General features: G+C 43.5%; 1 protein-coding gene across 1 annotated transcript in view; it reads right to left on the bottom strand.

Moving 5' to 3' along the window:
• Positions 1–2,529: 2,529 nt before the first annotated feature.
• LOC126272377 (opioid-binding protein/cell adhesion molecule-like) overlaps positions 2,530–22,276 on the bottom strand; it is a 256,864-nt gene continuing 237,117 nt past the window's right edge. The window contains exons 8-9 of the mRNA XM_049975191.1: positions 12,092–12,440; positions 2,530–2,802 (exon numbers count right to left, since the gene is read on the bottom strand). Of these exons, the coding sequence (XP_049831148.1) occupies positions 12,325–12,440 (116 nt within the window). The 3' untranslated portion in view covers positions 2,530–2,802; positions 12,092–12,324. The remainder of the gene's footprint in view (positions 2,803–12,091; positions 12,441–22,276) is intronic.

Genomic DNA, 22,276 nt, shown 5'->3' with positions numbered 1-22,276 from the left:
ATCTGGTAACTGGGAATTGTATGGAGAATAATCACTCGCACATCAAAGCCGTGAACAGCCAGCGCTAAGAGAATGGGAAGCGCAGTGACCGGCACGCCCTGCTTTGCCGCTCCCAGGGGGCCCTTGGAGCAACTTCGGAGCGGAATGTCGTCTGAGTGCTGAGGTGCTGGTAGCTGATCACAAGGCAGGCAGCGCTGCAAGCATATTGCTCCTCTGGTGCCGCGTTTGCGGCCACGGCAGTCAGTTTTACCGAGGAATATGGAAGGGGAATAACTGCACGTGATCCTGGCAAATACGCTAAAAAGATAACCTGTGGCAGCTCTCATCCCATACCATGGGCATTTCACGATATGTCATTTCCAGCAGTGCTTCTTACACAGAGGGCAGGGGACATCGTGCATTGGTGAACAAGTTTGTGGAAGGCAGGTGAAACTTTCCCATCACACAGTACTGAAAGCTACGACTTGTTTGTAGTGAAAAAGACACTTACGAAACAGAGTTTCATTTTTTTTCTTTTCTTTTTTCTTTAACCGTGGATTGACAGTGAAGCACACAAGGCTGTGAAGTAGGCCCGCTTTCATATTACTCTCGGAACGGTGCTAGCTGCAGAAAAGACGACTGGAGAACAAATTTTTCGCAGTCTATAGTGGGAGAATTTAACAGCATAAAAAAATTAAGTGATTAGCTAGCAGCGGGCGAACTGTGTGTTCATTGATGCGTAGTGTACTTTCGAGGGAGACCGTGAGCGAAGCAATCACGGGAGAAGTGTGCTCTAGGAATTCGGTTAGCAGATTTCATTTGAGTAGCAGCTTTTCTACCCGGCGGCGGACTGCAGCTCCGGCAGCAGATGGCTCTTGGACGAAAGACTTAGATGCAGAGAGATGCTCACATTCAGAACAGGCTGGGGTAAGGCCTCTATTGCAACACACAGTAGTCATCTCTATATGCACGTAATGGTGAGAATATCTAGCAGCATTAGGTGGTTATGTTGGAACAAAGTTAAATATTTGGCAACTTTTAGTAAATTCACTCTGACGTTTCATGACTAGGCTGATAGCCAAGCTTCTCTTTCCGGTACGACAATAAAATCACGGTTTCATTTCGCAATTATGTTGTACTGTATTAATAAGCCAGGAAGTTGATTTGAACCAATCTCGTTTCCCTGTTAAATTATCTTTCTCAACCGTAACATTGTTCATCGTGACTTAGTTTCAAATCTCATTTTTCATGTTTTTGCTCTGTACTCTATTGGAAGTCTCGTAATGTCCTTCATGAATTTGTGTTTGCTAAGAATTGTAATAAATGTGGGGATTAACGTCAGCAAAGCTTTTGATTTGCAGTTAGTAAATACGTGCTATGGGCAAATTATGGGAAAGCTCTTACGTGGAATTCAGTGCTGCCGCCACAGTTTTACGATAATCGCGTTAGTCAGATCCGTTGCGCAACTTTTATTAAGCACAGAGTTTTAGGGGAAATCTTCCACTCAGTACTCCAAGACAGGTGCACTTTAATTGGAGTCTCAGATCGGTATTTTGCAACCATTTTCTGTTATTTTCAAGTTGTAGGAGAATCATGTATCTTTGACCTATTTCAGGATACGAAATAATGTTAACAGTTAATCACGAGAGTTAGTGTTGATTGTAAATAATTTCTGTATTTATGCCTCTCGTCACAATCGTCCATCATCCATCTCAAGCAATGTTCTTATTATCATTATATAATGAAGAGAATGTTCTCAAGAAATGAATTCTTGCAAATGTATGTTTCTTAGACACGAAAAGCTCCTATATCTTATAGTTTTCCCTGAGAAATATGTTCCAAACGGGATATTAATTATTAGACAACGAAGCACTTCCGTTAGGTATCTGTGTGCGTATGGTGTACATCGGCGTTTCTCGTAGAGCTCCACAGAGATTAGTATTTTTTCTATGTTTCTCTTTCCAATTCCTTCTACGTTTTCGCGATGAGAACATATGAGTAACAATAGGACCCAAGATTCTGGGTAAGAAGTACGAGTCTTCATGCTGTTGTGTCTGAGACTGTATACATTTTCTTCCCAACGTCATTGCCGTATCATATTTCATAAACGTTCCTCATTAGTCCTATTTCCGTCTCTGCTATATTCGAAATCAGGTTGAAAGTAATTGCATGGGACAAACGTATTTTTAGAGGTTCAGTGCAAGTAAGTATTAGCAATCGTTTGTTATCTTTGGATAATATCGTTTCCTTCCCCTGTCATACTGCTAGCAGCTAGAAACGTAAGTGTTGGAAAGATTGTTCGTGAGCATATTCGGATAAAAATACGGGTGACAAATAGTGAAGCGGAAACAGTTTGGTGCTACGGCCGTCGCCAAGAGTACTTTATAACTTTAATTTGATTCGACGGCGTACTTTCATGTAAAAATTCAAGATACGCAATGAACTAGTGGATCTCTGAAGGAGAGCCATAGCCATGCAGTGCACGCACGGCTGTTAATGGACACTAGATAAACAGTTTGATAGTGAAACAGTATTAAAATTTTCATTTCATCCTTCAAAAGCTTCTATATTTATTAAAACATACAGAAGTTTAATATAGAAAAAATTACAAAGAAATGAAGTATAGATGATCACTCACAACAGACTTATACACAGTCTCTTGTACGTAGTTACACAAAGTCGTTAATAGAAAATAAGTTTTAACACTTATGTCGCTGTAATACTGCATCCAGACATGAAGTAATTAACGTGGAAAAACAGCCATCCAATCCAAACTAGTTTCGTAGTTTCGCTGAATGCACTTCCCAAAGACGTCTCTTCTCCCTGAAAATAAGGAGGCCCATAAGTAAATTGAGCAAGGAACGTTTTGAAACTCCCAGCCAGATTAAAACTGTGTGCCGGACCGAGACTTGAACTCGGGACCTTTGCCTTTCGTGGACAAGTGATCTACCATCTGAGCTACCAAAGCACAACTCACACCCTCTGCTCACAGCTTTACTTCCGACAATATCTCGTCTCCCACCTTCGAAACTGGTACTGCCGGAAGTAAAGCTGTGAGGACGAGACGTGAGTCGTGCTTGGGTAGTTCAGATGGTAGAGTACTTGCCCGCCCGAGGCAAATGTCCAGAGTTCGAGTCTCTGTCCTGCACACAGTTTTAATCTGCCAGGTAGATTCATATAAGCACATACTCCGCTGCAGAGTGAAAATCTCATTATGGAAAGGAACGTTTTACATGATAGTACTATTAAAAGAAGAAGTTTTTCTGGCTACGTTACTTGAAATAGTGGATACTACTCATTAAGTAATTATCGGCTACTTCAGTTGTTCAGTTCCCCACAGCACGTTAAACAATGCAGATGTGCTAGTTTGAGTCTCATTCGTCCGTCTACGCGACTCTGAAATGATACGGAAGCACGTGAAAGAATAGCTCGAGCCACAAGCACGTTTTTACGGCCTGACAGAATATGATGTACTCGGTAACATATTAGACAAAGAAGGAGTTCCACAATCCATCATTCCATATGTGTTATGTCCTGTGTTATGTCCTGTACTACTTTCAGTACCATAAACTGATAAATTAGTTCGAAGAGAGTTACTGCTATTAAAATTCCGTATTTTACAAAATGCTATTTGTCATCGACGAGATATCGTTCTGTTTCGTCTATTTTTCATTGCTGACTGACAAGTCGGTTCAGTACTTTTCTACAGAGTAATCCTTATAGAAGAAGTGTGGCTGCTGAGAGGATGTTTCATGGCCTATACCCCAAATAGTGTCACTTACACTGTTGCTCATCATTATTGCGGCACCATAAAGGCGGAGAATAAGGATAAGTTACTTATTGTACTTATACAGTACAATAGGAATAATACACGGTTAAAATAGTGGGTGATTTGGGGTTATGCGTGTAGTACACAGAGCTAACACCTATTGCGGAGTGACTGGTATCGAGTCGAATATAGCTTGGATGACAGATACGGGCACATCAACCCATGCGGCTTTAACTCTATGACAAAATGATGAATTATAGTGGTTCACACTTGGTATTGTACAAAGTAAGTAACGCAACACTTTTTTTTCTGTTGGTCGGTTTCGGTTGAAAAATTTCGCCTATAGTTTCTTGAAGTTGTTGCGGCACATACGTATCCTAAAATTGCGTTTGTAATGGAGGTGCGTTCCAAGCAGGGAGCCGTCTTTTGGTTCCTTCTGGTGGAAAATCAGAGCATCGTAGATATTCGTAGGTGCTTGCAGAATGTCTACGCAGACCCGACAGTGAACAAAAGCACGATGAGCCGCAATAAGGTCGCGCAAACGCGGCCGATCTCACGTGTCCCGGTCGGCGGCACACAGCTGTGACTCCTACAATGCTGGAACGTGCGGACACTCTTATGCGAGGAGATCAACGGATCACTACCAAACACAAAACTGCACAACTGTACGTCTCCGTTGGAAGTAGTGATACACTCGTCCACCAGCTGTGCTCAAAGTTGTGTAAGATGTCTCGCCGTCTAATAGAAGACCATAAAGGGCAAGGAAGCACAATCTTCGCGGAATTGCTTACACTTTACGAGACTGGTCGTGGAAATTTCTTGTTGAACATCGAAACAGGCGATGAAACATGGTTTCATCGTATCGAACCGGAATAAAACCGGCTATCCACGGAGTGGCGCTACGCCACCTCTCCTCCGAAGAAAATGTTCAACGTCGCACTCTCTGTTGGTAAATTACGGGCGACGGTCTTCTAGAGCTCTGAAGGGATTATTCCGTTTGATGTCCTTCCTCATGGTGCAACGACCGATCAAGTCAGAAGTGCGATATGCTGTTGTCGGGATGCTGAAGAATTGGATGCACAGCCCTTTATATCGTGAGTGAGGATGAGTATAGCCCCCCTGAAGCCATCCATTATGTGTATGTATGACTAGCGAGATGCAGTCCCGTGCAAGCAGCAGCGATATCACAAATCGATAAGCTGCAGTTTCGAGTTTGCCGCTGTCATATTCCTACAATTCCTAGACATTTCTTCAGCTTACTTGAGACATAATACGATCTTCTCACAAACAAGCAATAGTGAAATCGAGTTGTACCCAGGATGTAAATGGCATTATTTCTTCTTACCAACTTTGTGCAGTTTGCGTGTCAGGTACGTGATCTTTGTAATTTGACACTTGTTACATGTCACGGTCATGACGTAGCAGTTTTAATGACGGGTTGTGTTACTGGAACTACATTTCGGGAATGATGGACAGCAGCACTCACAAATCAGTCTGAGTTATGGTACGCTGCTCCGATATTCACGCCTGACAAAAAGAGTGAATCACCCAGATGGAGAGGCGGGATGATAATGTATGTCACGTTATTTCAATGTTTATTTCAGGCTACCTAGCCAATATGTGCCACTTATGAGTACGGCATTGCTCCGCCTCTGACGGAATGTACTCACTGATTCCATTGGGAAGGCATTCATAAAATCGCTGTATCCTCTCCTGAGGTACGTTGGTCCACAATCCTTGCAACTGGTCCTTGATAGTGATACATGTTAGTCCATTGCTAGACTGGCACATTATATATTTAATTTATAATTGATTTAAATTCATTATAATTTGACTTCCATTCCTAGCAGTTAATAGATATCTAACGGGTAATAAGTAATCTCAGTGACTGCAAGGATAAAAGCCATTTGCTCCTGCATTAATTGTTTCTCTTTTCTGGTGGAACTTTTTGATATTATACTATCTGTGATTGATCTGCGGCTGTGATGAGCTAGGGAAGAAAGGAAACGACAGGTCATGAACTTTGAGTCCAGTAAAGTTCCCTTGTGAGTTTCGCCTCGGCTTTTAGAGGTGACATACAGGGCATCGGGCGAAATGCCCAGTCGCGCCAGGTACAATGCTGCACACCCAGCATGGCTTACCTCGGGCACCGGAGAATCGCCTTCCACCAGTTTTTGTCTTAATGTGCTTTGTGCATTGCGGGGCCTGGTCTCTCTCCTAAGAAGCCATATAATGTGCCACGACTAGCAGCTGGGCTTGTGCAGAATCTTGACTTTCACAGGCTGTGACACCTGGTCAAAACATATTTCAAAAGAACTTCGTTTTTCACCGACAAGTTTTCTTCCTAGATTGCAATGGAGTGGGAAGTCTGCTGCAGACAGAGATATCTGTGTCCCGCAAGAGACGATGCAGCTGCATGTTGTTCAGGATTTCCTGTATGTCTGTGTAGAAGCGATGGGCTGACAATCCAGCACCAGTTCATGCGGGATGAACACCCTCATGACTGGTGTGTTGTAAGACTACACGCCATTGCTTCATCTTTAAAAAATATGCAGATGAGACGAAGTCTGGAAGCCAGTTTGAGAGAAATTTAGACATGTAGACAATCGGACTGGCTGAAGTGAAAAACTTAGCTGAAGTGTGGGAGTGTAACACAGTATACTTTATGAAGTGCTTACATGAGAGATAGGTTATTGGTAAAGTTGTTAAACTTCACCAGGTGGGAAGCCATTTTCTTAACAACAATATCATTGGTCAGAATTTTACACACCCTTCTTCACTGGCGCACACGAATTTCGCCGACTTTGTAGAGAGGAGAGAGAAGGTTTCAGTTTGAAGCACGTTGTCTAGGGCCTCTTCATCTGGAGGCCTTGAGAAATGCATTTGATCCTCAAACGTTGAGAAGAATACATCGCCCACCGATGTAGTGAATGGACATTGCTGCAGCAGCAGCCGATCACGGCACTAGCAGCTTTCTGCTCTATAACATTCAGAATGTGGTAAGGTCAGAAGGGTAAGGTACGCGACTGATCAATCGTTATACTTCTCTTGACTCGCTGAGGGCTACTTCGTGACTTGACAAGGGATATTGTTTGCGTGTAGCATATTTCCATTCTTCTCGTGCAATCTGGCAATTCCTTTGTGTCCACCACAAATTTATCGTTCCAAAGCTGATTTGTAAGACGCCAGTCCACGAAATTCAACTAACGTCTCTGGTCTTCGCCAGGTCTTTTGAGTGTTTCATACTAGTAATGGTCAGCTTTCTTGTTCTCTGTATTTGTAAACACCCATCAGATCCTGTGATTCGTTCCTATTCGGTATGTGCAAACAAAGACTTTCTAATAAACTGGGGTTAATTTCCACCATTCATCTGCTCCTATGAACCATGGACATTGCCGTTGATGGGGAGGCTTGCGGGCCTTAGCGATAGACATAGCGTGTCGTAAGTACAACCACAACGGAGGGGGGCAGCAACCTCTTCAGTAGTTGCAGGGGCTACAGTTGGATGAATACCCTTCTGGTCTTGTCACATTAACCAAAACGTCCTTGCTGTGCTGGTACTGCGAACGGCTGATAGGAAGGGGAAACTATAGCCGTAATTTTTCCCGAGGGCATGCAGCTTTACTGTATGGTTTGTATGGTTAAATGATGATGGCATCTTCTTAGGTAAAATATTCCGGAAGTAAAATATTCCCCCATTCGGATCTCCGGGGCACGCAGGGCATGCAGCTCTACTGTATGGTTAAATACTGATGGCGTCCTCTTGGATAAAATATTCCGGAGGTAAAATAGTCCCCCATTTTAACATCCGGGCGGGGACTGCTGAGGAGGACGTCATTATCAGGTGAAAGGAAACTGGCGTTCTACGAATCGGAGGGTGGAATGTCAGAACGCTTTATCGGTCAAGTAGGTTAGAAAATTTATAAAGGGAAATGGATATTTTAAAGTTAGATACAGTGTTAAGTTCGATGGCAGAAGAAATAAGACTTCCGGTCAGGTGAATACAGGATTATAAATTCAAGATCAGTTAGGGATAATGTAGGAGTAGGTTTAATAATGAATAAAAAAGATAGTAGCGCGGATAAGCTGCTGCGAACAGCATAGTGAACGCATTACTGTAGCCAAGATAGACTCGAAGCCCCGCCTACCACAGTAGTACAAGTTTATATACCAACTAGCACTAGCAGGTGATGAACATATTGAAGAAATATATCGTGCGATACAAGAAATTATTCAGATAGTTAATTTAATACTCATGGGGGTTGGGATTCGATGGTACGAAAAGGAAGAGAAGGAAAAGTAGTAGGTGGATATGGACAGGGGGTAAGGAATAAAAGAGGATGCCGCCCGCTAGAATTTTGCGCAGCGCATAACTTAATCGTAGTTAACACTTGGTTTAAGAATCATGAAAGAATGTGAGATGTAAAACTTTCCCGGCGTACATAATGTTCCGCAAATTTTCGGGTAAACTGCCTGCCACAATATTTCGGCTTCAGAGTCCTCTGGCCATCTGCAGGTGATCCTGGCGAAAGCGCACTGAGCTCTGGTATTTAAGGCCCCGCCATCACGTGCATGGTGGATTCACTTGGTGTTGCGCGGGCGCTACTTGAGCGTATGCGATTGTGCTGCGCAGCGCGCACTCCATGCTAAAAACTCACCACGTCGATATCAGTTCGATTGTCTTCCCGCGGTTCCATCACAGAACTACGCCGGCTACGGAGGACACGAAGTTCTTCAACGATTTTATTCCATGCCGAACTCAATTGAAAATCGCCGTCTCCATTACTAGGAGACTCACTGTCAGACAGTCGTATTTCTACGGACTCATTAATAATAAAACTCCAGAAGTTACACGTATGGGCCACAATTTTTGTCTCACTGTAGTTCATGACATGACCAGTGGAAATACAGCGTTCGCCGATGGCAGACTTACAAGGCTGAAGAGGGAGAGTATACCGCTGATATTCTACAATGCGACCCTGTGCAGTACACATCGTTTGACCTATACAAGATTTGCCGCATTCACACAGAGTCCTGTAAACACCTTCTTTGCGCAGCTGTAGATAGTCTTTGACAGGTCCCAACACCGACGAAATTTTTGCAGGAGGGCGAAAAACTGATTTCACTTTATATTTTCTTAGAATTCTGCCTATTTACGCTGAAATATTTGCGATATATGGTAAACAGGCAGTCGTTTTAAATACCTCTTCCTCTTCTTTGCTCCGTTGTTTGCAGCTATGCAGCGCTTTCTCTACTTGCTGGGTCGATAACCCATTGTTCAGATATACAGTCTGATGGTGCTCCAGTTCTGTTTGCAAACTATCGGTGTCACAGATGTCGTGGGCTCGGTGAACCAATGTCTTCAAAACACCCATCGCTTGTGCCGGATGGTGGCAACTAGCGGCTTGCAAGTAAAGGTGTGTGTGGGTGGGCTTTCTATAGACTGAATGACTAAGTGCGCCATCGCTCTTACGTCGCACCGTCTAATACCGGCAGGCAACGGCAATTCGAAAAGAAGGGTTGTTGTAACCGACGAATAGAATACGTCAGACACTTGGATAATATTGGTCTGTTGACTGTGATAAAAGGCCAGTACAAGCGCTTTGACATTAAATTTTTCCAATGGCATGAACAAGGTAGTACTTTTACAAATATTGCCCAAATTGGCGACCCGCAACATACATGCAGGCGTAATATTATCACACTAGACTTTTATCAGTTTGAAAGACCTTGATGTTGTTTTAAAAATGTGACAGGCAGTAAGAACTACCTCCAAAAGGTCCTCTTCAATGTGAAGCGGTTTTTCGCTCACGAAACTTTTCACGTGAAACCACCACAGCCAATGAAATACACACATCAAAATAAGTTTTCCATCACCCCGATTCCCAGAACTCCTGAAGATAGATGTCGACTGTGGATATTGTATCACAGAAACAGTCCCTTCGACTGTTCAAAGATGTCACTAAACCCGCCCAAAGATGTAAACAAACATGCATGAACAGCGTCTATTAGACCGAGGGCGTCCGACAGGCAATCAGTTCCAGTCATCCCACCCACAAGGAGATACACGGCTCGAGTTGCCTGTAGTTCAACCTGCCTAAACGGTCAATACCGCTGTTCGATCGCGTCCGCATTGTTAGTTTGTGCCAGGAAGAGCTCTCAACAAGGGAAGTGTCCAGGCGTCTCGGAGTGAAGCAAAGCGATGTTGTTCGGACATGAAGGGGATAGAGAGGCACGAACTTATGGTGACATGGCTCGCTCAGGCCGCGCAAGAGCTACTACTGCAGTGGATGACCGCTGCCTACGGATTATCGTTCGGAGGAACACTGACAGCAACGCCACCATGTTAAATAATGCTTTTCGTACAGCCACAGGACGTCGCGTTACGACTCAAACTGTGCACAATAGGCTGAATGATGCGCAACTTCAATTCCGACGTCCATGGCGAGGTCCATTTTTGCAACCAAGACACCATTCAGCGAGGTACAGATGCTCCTAGGAACATGCCGAATGGACGGCTCAGGATTGGCATCACGTTCTCTTCACCATATTCCTTCAACCAGACAATCGTGGGAGATGTCTTTGGAGGCAAACCGGTCAGGCTGAACGCCTTAGAGACGCTGGCCAGCGAGTGCAGCAAGGTGGAGGTTCCATGGTGTTTTGGAGTGGCATTACGTGGGTAACGGCTGTACAGTATGTGAATGGCATCCTCCGACCAATAGTGGAACCATATGGGCTGCACATTGGTGAGGCATTCGTCTTCATGAACGACAATTTGCGCCCCCCATCGTGCACACGTTGCGAATGACTTCCTTCCGAAAATGACGTCGCTCGACTAGAGTGGCCAGCATGTTCTCCAGACTAGAATCCCATCGAACATGCCTGGGATAGATTGAAAAATGCTGTTTATGGACTACGTGACCCACCAACCATTCTGAGGGATCTACGCCGAATTTCCATTGAGGAGTGGGGTAATCTGGACCAACAGTGCCTTGATGAACTTATGGATAGTATGACACGACGAATACAGGCATGCATCAATGCAAGAGGACGTGCTACTGAGTATTAGAGGTACCGGCTGTACAGCATTCTGGACCACCACCTCTGACGGTCTAGCTGTACGATGGTACAACATGCAGTGTGTGGTTTTCATGAGCAATAAAAATGGCGTAAATGATGTTTCTGTTGATTTCTATTCCAATTTTCTGTACAGGTTCCGGAACTCTCTGAACCGAGGATTTGCAAAACTTTTTGGATGTGTGTATTTTTGGATCATGCGACAGAGGTGGTCGTGAAACAGAGCAATTATTATATTTCTATTCATAATTGTGCTTGACACAGATCACGAGAGAGATGTGCAAATTGGTCCTGACCCATCGTGTTGAAGGTATGTCACGAGAGTTATTTACAACAACACGGGAAATGCGCGATTAGCCATAAAATTAAGGCACCCCGTAAGTACATTGGAAAGCTGTGTCGATGGTTCTCCACTACTACAGCGTAGCAGCTCTCATTGGCTGAAGCACGTCTAAGTTCTCCACCTCTGGTGAAACAGACAAATTCAAGGAAAATCACATACGCATGAAGGAAAGTATGAACCATACAGCACTGTTTCAGCCACTGACTCGACCCCACGCTGAAGAGAGCAGGAATGGGAGCTTGAACTTGGTGTGAATTGTTCCCTTATTACTTTCTACACAGTGTTATGCCTACCAGCAGCTATATAAATGCATTACACTGTACAAACGATTCCTAACTTCTCACATCCGAGTGGCAGTGGTATATCAAAGTTCTTTCAGCTTAATTACTTTCAACTTCTTCCTTTACGAGTTAAGTACATTTTTTTTCTAATTGATACAGTTTTCATCCCTGAGTGATTACATATAAATGGGGAACAGCTGCTATCTTACAAATGTCAGCAGAGAATAGAAATAAAGTCGTGTGAGGAATCTACGTGACACACAGTGGAGTCTTCTGCTACACGTATGGTTCGTATGTGTTGATGGGCTAAGTATACCCACCATAAATGTTTTTCATGCAAAATTATCATATTTGTCTTTTTTTTCAATCAAAAGAGTTATTGCCAACTCTTAAAACGATGCTAGCGATTCTCATGCATACGACGTGCACTCAGATTTATTAGTCAGTGCTACTGAAAGTTTGAAATGCAATGTTCTTACACTGCAACATCTCTCAAATGACAGCAGTATTTCTGTGATAAGGAATAGTTTCACTGTTCATTGGCAAAAATTCGTTAATCGTTTTAGGGTTGCGCTTAATTTACAACAGAAGAAAATCTTAAAATTTTCGTGTAACACTACGCTGAGTTAAGATGACACTCACCTCTTTAGGAATATGTCGAGGTTCTCCAGGCAGCGGTTTACACGAATATTATCTGCGCTCTATCAGATGGTAGTTAAAAAATCCACCACACATTTCCAGTGGTTTATTTCTGGTGGAATAATAGGATGGAAGGTCGCACTCAGAACACGTTCACAGATTTAGTGACAACAGCCCTCCCAAACTGTGGCCAGCACCTCCGATGCTGCGAGGGCGTGCAGTGTCGTGAATTGGCGTCATCGACTAAGTTCCCTCAAGATGGCAATTATTATACTAGCGGCAAGATGCCAAACCGGTGCAGGATGGAACCCGGCGGATGCTTCTTGCTTCTGGATGGCTGCTGTGTTGTCACCTGCAAAATAAATAATAATCAGTGCAACTTATGATGGAACAGTAAGGGAATTGTCATTCATTTGCAATTCACTAACAAGTAACTAGCTTAGTTAATAATACAGTTTCACCATACAGGAAGAACGAGTACACAGATGTACAGAACTGATTCACTATTTTCTGATCTGCACATCTACAACTACAACGAAATCTACGTGATTACTCTGTTGTTCACAATAAAGTTCCTGGCAAAGGGTTCAATGAACCTCCTTCAAGCTCTGTCTCTACCGTTCCACACTCGTACGACACGCAGGAGAAACGAGAACTTCAGTTTTTCTGTGCGAGCCCTGATTTCTCTTATTTTATCGTGATGATCATTTCTCCCTAGGTAGGTGGGTGTCAATAGAATGTTTTCGCAATCGGAGGAGAAAACTGGTGATTGAAATTTCATGAGAAGATCCCGTCGCAACGGAAAACGACTTTGTTTTAATGATTTCCACTCCAATTCACGTATCATGTCTGTGACACTATCTCCCCTGATTCGTGAAGGTACAAAACAAGTTGCCCTTATTTGGATTTTTTCGATGTCATCTGTCAGTCCCACCTGACGGGGATACCACACCGCACAGCAGTACTCCATAATAGGGAGGAAAAGCGTGGTGTAAGAAGTCTCTTTAGTAGACCTGTTGCACCTTCTAAGTGTTCTGCCAATGTATCGCAGTCTTTGGTTTGCAATACCCAAAACATTATCTATGTGATCATTCTAATCTAAGTTATTTGTAATGGTAATCCTTAAATATGTAGTTTAATTCAAAGCCTTCAAATTTGAGTGACTTATCGCGTAATCGAAATTTAGCAGATTTCATTTAGTACTCATGTGAATACATTCACAATTTTCCTTAATAAGGGCCAATTGCCACTTTTCACATCATACAGATATATTATCTAAATCATTTTGCAATTCGTTTTGGACATATGATGACTTTACAAGACGGTAAATGACAGTACCATCTGCAAATAATCTAAGACGGCTACTCAGATTGTCTCCTATGTCGTTAATATAGAACAGGAGAAACAAAGGGCCTAAAACACTTCCTTGGGGAAGTCCTGATATTACTTCTGTTTTACTCGATGACTTTCCGTCTATTACTACGAACTGTGACCTTTCTGTCAGGACACCACTAATCCAGTCGCACAACTGACGCAGTATTCCATAGGAACGCAGTTTGGTTATAAGACGCTTGTGAGGAACGGTGTCGAAAGCCTTATTGAAATCTAAAAATATGGAATCAATCTGACATCCCCTGTCTATAGCACTCATTACTTCACGAGTATAAAGAGCTAGTTGTTTTTCAAAAGAACGAGATTTTCTGAATCTGCGGTGACTATGTGTCAATAAACTGTATTCTTCTTGGTATTTCATAATGTTCGAACACAGTATATGTTCCAAAACGCTATTGCAAATTGACGTTAGTGATATTGGCCGGAATTCAGCGGATTACTCCTACATCTGCTTTAGGGTACTGGTGTGACTTGAGCAGTTTTCCAAACTATAGGTACGGAACCTTATGTGAGCGAGCGGTTGTAAAAAAAAAAGTTTTGTATCACTTTGGTTCCGAGAGTTCCGGAACCTGTACAGAAAACTGGAATAGGAATCAACAGAAACATCATTTCCGACCTTTTTATTGCTCATGAAAACCATACATTGCATGTTGTACCACCATACAGCGAGACCTTAAGAGATGGTGGTCCAGATTGCAGCACACACCGGTACCTCTAAACTGCAGTAGCACGTCCTCTTGCATTCATGCATGCCTGTATTCGTCGTGGCATACTACCCACAAGGTCATCCAGACTCTGTTGGTCCAGATTATCCCACTCCTCAACGGCGATTCGGCGTGGATCCGTCTGAGTGGTTGGTGGATCACGTCGTCCATAAACAGCCATTTTCAATCTGTCCCAGCATGTTCGATAGGGTTCATGTCTGGAAAAAATGCTGGCCAATCTAGCGAGCGATATCGTTATCCTGAAGGAAGTCATTCATAAGATGTGCACGACGGGGACGAAAATTGCCGTCGATGACGACGAATGCCTCGCCAATGTGCTGCCGATGTGGTTGCACTATCAGTCGGAGGTTGCCATTCACGAATCGTACAGCCGTTACGGCGCCTTCCATGACCTCCAGCTGCGTAACTCGCTCCCACATTAGGCCAGGCCAAAACATCAGGGAACTCCACCTTGCTGCACTCACTGGACAGTGTCTCTAAGGCGTTCAGCCTGACCGCGTTGCCTACAAACACGTCTCCGACACTGATCGGTGAAGAGAACGTGGTGCCAATAGAATGGAGAAAACTGAAGTTCAGGTGCCCTGTCAGTGGTGGATCGAAACATGAAATCTTTCTGGTTTCGCCAATCGTAGGACGAAACTTGTGAGCCGACACCAATGTTAGGGTGAAACTGGAGACCATCGCGCAGGGTGGGACGAAATGTGAAAATTTATCATTAACGCCAATTGAGGAGACGAAGCTGGAAGCCATTGCTAATGGTGGAACGAATAGTAAATCTTTGAAGCCGTCACCAATGGTCGGAAGAAACTGAAGTGGTGACGCTGGAGGGTAGCGGTAGCTTGAGAGCCAGTTAAAATGATTTTCCTCTTCGCCTATTGTTTGGACTACACTTTGAATGGTGGCACTGGATGCAGTGAAAAATATCTACTTTCGTCGCCAATTTTTGGGATAATACTTTGAATACAGGCGCTGGAATCAAATGTTTATCTTCATTGATGTTGTACACGTCGGGTTCGACGTCAGAAAATTGATGTCCAATGTAGATTTTGAACAAGAGGATTAATGATAAAAACATTAAAGTTCCTATCCTCTTTCTTTAGAGCTTAATTACAGAAACACAAAAAAACAGTTCTCAGAGAAATCTCTGTGTTGAACAATGATTATGGTGCTTTGAGTTCTATGCGCCAAAGAATGCTGAGGTACAAATGGTTAACTCAGCATTACTACCTAGTGCACTAGTTGTTTCTGACTGCATGAACCCTCAACGCACCGTGATACCAAAGTTCGTGAGGTCCATTGTGGTAGAGGCCCAAACTCAGTACAGCACGACAAAGACTGCTGGTAATCGCACATAGTGTCGGAAGCGAAGGTCTAAGCCATGTAGACTGGCTGGCATCGGAGAGCAAGCCACAGCAACAGTCGGCGTAGAGCCCAGAGAACTCGTCCATAGAGAGCGTGATATGAAATACCTTTCTATGGCTGTGCGCTGGTATGATATAAGGTGCGAACTACTTGCTGGCACGTGACACACGAAGGCGAAATATTGCCTGGGATAAGAACAGTCCTGTTGTCGATGCACACGCTGCTGTCGGTGCCCGGCGCCTCTCAAGGCTACTGCTGAAAATTTTACGAACAACAAATAATCATGTTTGGATGCTTTCTGGAATATTTGCTAACACTGGCGAGAAGCGCTGGACAATGACGGGTTCTCCGCCGTGTAAACATTCTGTAGAGTTTGACGCCTGACGGTTGTTCACCGACGGAAAGTACGTTGAGTGTCTGGCCGCCTCGTGGAAGGCATGTGGCCACAGACAAGACGGTATAGTTCAGATCCGATGACTAGAAACTAGCGCGCAGGTGGTCAGAAATTTTACGCTATCACATCTCCTGTCATTCCTGCTCAACTACTGACAAAGGTTTCTTTCATCACTAAAATTGAAATCGCTTACCACCAGCTGAGCGTCACCTTTGCAACCACGGCTATGGAGGTTGTTCTTTTGCAAATAACAAATGGTTCGTTTGCGACGTAATATTACGATAGTATTTAAGAGTCAACAAAGTCTATTGTTTTGAAAATAATTTATTATCCTGCACAATCACAACAGTTTCAAGGCGAAACTACTGGGTTTGCCCCTTAGCAACCTTCTTCAGATCATAAGACAAACTTTGGATCGGTTCTACCGCTGAGGAAACCTAATGATTGGTGTGGCACTGCTCTGTTCCGTCAGTGGTTGCACTGAAGCAGGGAACCTTAAATTAATATCTCAAGATGTTTTGCTATGGCCCAACCCCGTAAATTTGTACTGACATTGCTGTGACCGTAAGTGATCACAAACGATTTTCGAAGCAAGTCTTTTATCAATCGTGGATGTGTAGGGTTGAAATGTTATTTTAGAAATTCTTGTATATGCTTTCACTGTGGATTCATTTTTATCCTTTGCTTGCATTTAGGAATAATTCCGGGCAGTTTAGCACAGATTCTTAAACATTTCGGAAAAGAACATTTGAACACCGCTATATGGTACATAGGCTTACCAGAGAGCAGTTTGATGTCACTGTACCCCAGTATAATACTAGCTATCAATAGTTTCGTGCTATAGAATTAGTATAGCCTCTGCAGCTGATGACAATTTGAATTTCTTTTTCTTTTCAGTCATCTATCTTCTAAATGGTTTTATACATTCTTACAGTAGCACTTACACTCAGCTTTCTCAGGTGCCTGCTTTATTTATTCCAGTTTTACATTTCCGCTAGAATTTTTGCCGTCTACGTTTAGCTCCAGTGACACGAAAGGTATTTCCAGACGTCTTAACACATCCTAATGTCCCGTGCTTTCTTGTACTTAATTTTTTCCAAACATACCTGTTTTCGCTGAATCTGTTGAGACCTCCAGATTACTTATTTTAATGGTGCACTGAATTTTCAACGTCCTTCTGTATCATCGCTGTTCTTGACTGTCAATGCTGCTTCTTTCGTACTCTCTCCTCCCGTTCGTCACTCATTACTTCGTTTCCAGAGCAATAGAATTCCTTCAGTTCATATACTACACGGTCCCCAATTTCAATGTTAAGTTGGTTGCTAATCTCTTCTGGCGATCCTCAATGCTTTTGCCTTCTTTGATTTACTCTAAAGGCATGTACAGTCGTTGGACAAAAAAACATAACACAATGCCAGGCCTAATACGGTGTGGGGAACTTTTGGCATTCAAAACAGCTTGCAGTCGTATCGCAATGGATGGACTGAGGTCTTGTTTGATTTGCAAGGGAATCTTATACTATTCTTTCTGCAAAATAGTGGGCTGTCGAGGTAACGAAAATGCATGTGGACAGCGGTCGTGTAACCTTCTCTCCAAAGCAAACCACAAAGTCTGAATAATATTAAGATCTGTGTCAGTGGGGGCCAGGGAGGATACGACAGTCCATCCTCAAAACCAGTCGTGGACGATGCAAACTGTGTGAGCAGGGGGGAATAAACATTGTTCCATGCGATATACCTGATCATCCAAAATTGAATGTGACTTTGTAGAACACTCATGGGGCCCAAAGAATGCCATGATATGACTAGCGAAATCAGCTCCTGCCATGTTTCACTCTTGCGGCCTAACGCGACCAGCAGTTGGACACAGTGTGCAAGGACACTCGTCCGACCAAATAGAATGCTTCTATTGCTCTATAGGCCAGGTCTATTGGCTTCTGCATCTCGTTTGCCTGTTACGGACATTTTCGTCACTGATTGGTGGTTTTCGAGTTCCAGCTCTACCTGCAAAAAAAAATTGTTTAAATGGCTCTAAGCACTATGGGATTTAACATTTGACGTCATCAGTCCCCTAGACTTAGAACTACTTAAACCTAACTAACCTAAGTACATCACACACATCCATGCCGGAGGCAGGATTCGTACCTGCGACCGTAGCAGCAGCGCGGTTCCTGACTGAAGCGTCTACAACCGCTCGTCCACAGCGGCCGACGCTATCCCTGCAGTTCCATGCTTGTGGACCTCCTTTCGTGTTGTTTTAGTCCTAACAGAATTCGCCAGTGTGACATTCAGTTCTGCAGTCAGTTTTGCATATGTCATCCTCTTATTTCTCGTCGTTGTGACTTACCGTTCGGGGGTCTTCTGCTTTCCCTATATGCGATTTATATCTTCAATACGATGCGTCTTGAAAGAGCCACCACTTCAGTTACCTTCGTTACGGAAGCAGCGGCCATACGAGCACGAACGATTTGTCCACGTTCGAATTCACTTAGCTCAGATGTCGTGTGACTAGAGCATCCCGTCGGGTAGACCGTTCGGCGGGTGCAAGGCTTTCGATTTGACGCCACTACCGCTACTTGCGTGTCGAACGTAGCTCCGATATACTGCACTCGCTGTTCTGACAACGACTAACACTAGCAAAGTATTTAGGACATCGCACAGGTGGAATTTGTGGTCAAATAAAACAAAGCAACTTGCAGACTTGGCTAGCATCTTCATTTATATTCAAGTGTGCTTTTGTTACGTAGTTTCTATACTTTTGTCCAACTCCTGTACGTCAGTTTGTTCGTCTCAACGGCACCGATATCACCGTGGTTTGTCATAAACAGTTATTGTTTACTCCCTGTATCAGTGGTCGTCAAATAGTGGCCCACGGGAATCAAGTGTTCGTGTGGCCCATGTTTCTCAACTGTGTTTCTTGACTTCCGCAAGGCGATCGATACAGTTCCCCACAGTCGTTTAATGAACAACATAAGAGCATGTGGACTATCAGACCAATTATGTGATGGATTGAAGAGTTCCTAGATAACAGAACGCAGCATGTCATTCTCAATGGAGAGAAGTCTTCCGAAGTAAGAGTGACTTCAGGTGCGCCGCAGGGAGGTGTCATAGAACCGTTGCTATTCACAGCATACGTAAATGACCTTGTGGATGGCATCGGAAGTTCACTGAGGCTTTTTGCGGATGATACTGTGGTATATAGAGAGGGTCTAACAATGGAAAATTGTACTGAAATGCAGGAGGATCTGAAGCGAATTGACGCATGGTGCAGGGAATGGCAACTGAAACTCAATGTAGGCAAGTATAATGTGCTGCGAATACATAGAAAGAAAGATCCTTTATTATTTAACTACAATATAGCAGGTCAGCAACTGGAAGCAGTTAATTCCATAAATTATCTGGGAGCACGCATTAGGAGTGATTCAAAATGGAATAATCATATGAAGTTGATCGTCGGTAAAGCAGATGCCAGACTGAGATTCATTGGAAGAATCCTAAGGAAAAGCAATCCGAAAACAAAGGAAGTAGGTTACAGTACGCTTGTTCGCCCACTGCTTGAATACTTCTCAGCAACAGAGAGCAGCGCGCTTCGTTGCGGGATCATTTAGTAATCGCAAAAGCGTTACGGAGATGATAGATAAACTCCAGTGGAAGACTCTGCAGGAGATACGCTCAATATCTCGGTATGGGCTTTTGTTAAAGTTTCGAGAACATACCTTCACCGAGGAGTCAAGCAGTATATTGCTCCCTTCTACGTATATCTCGCGAAGAGACCATGAGGGTAAAATCAGAGAGATTAGAGCACACACAGAGGCATACCGATAATCCTTCTTTCCACGAACATACGAGACTGGAATAGAAGGGAGAACAGATAGAGGTACTCAGGGTACCCTCCGCCAAGCACCGTCAGGAGGCTTGCGAAGTATCGATATATAGATGTAGATGTAGATTCTGTGACAACAGGAATCAAGCAGCTAACAGACGAGTCCAAAAACGTCAGCTTCCGTTAATAGCTTTTGAAGAGTAGTTTTCTTGCTCAGTAACAAACAAAAATACTAACAGAGACAGTAATATTTTAAGAAGTACATAATTTTAATTGGTGTTGGTGAATTCGGCCAGAGTGGTATGTAACGCGGCCACTGCAGGATTAATAGAAGCGAGAGGTGAAATATTTTATCGTTTGCCTTCCAATGCTCACAAATCACGAGTGTGCGCAGCTATCACCGATTAGCTGCTGCTGTATAAATATCAAACAAAAGTAACATCCATTCGTGAATACGCGTTTACAGAAAGTAACACTCAATCAAATTAAGGCTGTTGTAGCACAATGCAATGAGCAAAAGAAAAATGTAATTTAAAACATTTCTGATCCTGTCCCATGTAGCAATTACTCTTATTAATTAATATAAGATCCTAATTTATTGAAGTTAACAGTCAATAGTAAGATCGGCAGAGCAAGATGTGGTAAAGTGACCAGAACGGCAAAAGATACCATTGCAAATTTTTGGCCCGGAACAGTGCTCCTGCCTGCCGGGAAGTGGTCAAACTACTTCTAATGTACATCGCCAGTGCACTGAGTCAGTCTGACTAAGAAAGCTTGTTCAATCATGTTTTAGTAAACAAGTTTTTGGTTTTAGTCATCTGCTCGAAGATAATTAAGTTATATTATTCTTGTTACCTCGCTTATAAGGAAGGTAATAATTTTTTCCAATATCAATGTTTAAAGAAAGTCCTTTGGCTTGCGAATGTAGCTCCCTGCTATTTACTTACGTTTTATAGTTTCATCTCAGGATCACCAATGCCGACACTGCGTCCGACCGGGAACAGTAGCCACATTACTCATTAGGAGAAGTGGCCTAGGCGTTCACCCGAAGAAGAGTTAGTTACGTTGGGAAAAGACGTATAATACAACAGATAAAGCTCATCTCTAAACCTTTTACATGTAAAGCTATCACCCGGCTTTCTATCCTTTTGTGACAATTTTGAATTAAATTATATAATTTATAACTGTTCCTATTGTGTTATACTTGGCCCAATATAATAAGTCGACTGTAAAGGTGTGCTTTAGCCGCTTGGTATTCTTTCAGATACTAGGGTGAGAAGACTACTAGAAAACGTCCCTCGAAATCGGAAAAGTAAAAATGGGATGCTACTGCGATGGCAGTGGCCATAGTACTCGATTGGTTACGAAAAATGGGTCATTACGTAATACTGCAGAAAAATTCATATAGTTCCGATATAACATTTTCTTCTTCACTTAAAAAATTTAATGTGTTACCTTATACACTGAAGAGCCAAAGAAATTGGTATACATGCCTAATATCGTGTAGGACCCGGCGAGCACGTCGAAGTGCTGCAACACGACGTGGCGTGGACTCTACTAATGTCTGAAGTAGTGCTGGAGGGAACTGACACCATGAATGCTGGAGGGCTGTCCATAAATCCAGAAGAGTACGAGTGGCTGGAGATTTCTGAAAAGTACGTTGCAATGTATCCTAGATATGCTCAATAATGTGGCCAGCGGAAGTGTTTGAAATAGTAAGAGTGTTCCTGGATCCACTGTGTAACAATTCTGGACGTGTGGGGTGTCGCACTGTCAAGCCCGGCGGAATGCACAATGGACGTGAATGCATGCAGATGATCAGACAGGATGCTTACGTACTTGTCACCTGTCAGAGGCGTACTTAGTTGCATCAGGGGTCCCATATCACTCCAACTACACACGCCTCACACTATAACAGAGTCTTCATCAGCTTGAACAGTCCCCTGCTGCTATGAATGGTCCATGGATTGATGAGGTTGTCTCCGTAACCGTACACGGCCATCGGGTCGATACAATTTGAAACTACACTAGTCCGACTAGGTAACATGTTTCCAGTTTTCCAGTCATCAGTAGTCCAACCTCGGTGTTGACGGGCCCAGGCGGGGCATAAAGTTTTGTGTCGTGCAGTCATCAAGGGTACAAGAGTGGGCCTTGCGATCCGAAAACCCAAATCGATTATGTTTCGTTGAATGGTTCGCAGGCTGACACTTGCTGATGACCCAGCACTGAATTGGTTCAAATGGCTGTGAGCACTATGGAACAGCTGAGGTCATCAGTCCCCTAGAACTTAGAACTACTGAAACCTAACTAACCTAAGGACATCTCACACTTCCATGCCCGAGACAGGATTCGAACCTACGATAGTAGCAGCAGCAACCGTAGCGGTCGCGTGGTTCCAGACTGAAGCGCCTAGGACCGCACGGCCACACCGGCCGGCAGCACTGAATTCTGCAGCAATTTGCGAGAGGGTTGCACTTCTGTCACGTTGAGTAA

This window comes from Schistocerca gregaria, chromosome 5, assembly GCF_023897955.1.
Source record: "Schistocerca gregaria isolate iqSchGreg1 chromosome 5, iqSchGreg1.2, whole genome shotgun sequence".
Taxonomy (NCBI): Eukaryota; Metazoa; Arthropoda; class Insecta; order Orthoptera; family Acrididae; genus Schistocerca; species Schistocerca gregaria.
The sequence above is the reverse complement of the archived record's forward strand: the minus strand, read 5'-3'. Positions and strand labels throughout refer to the sequence as shown.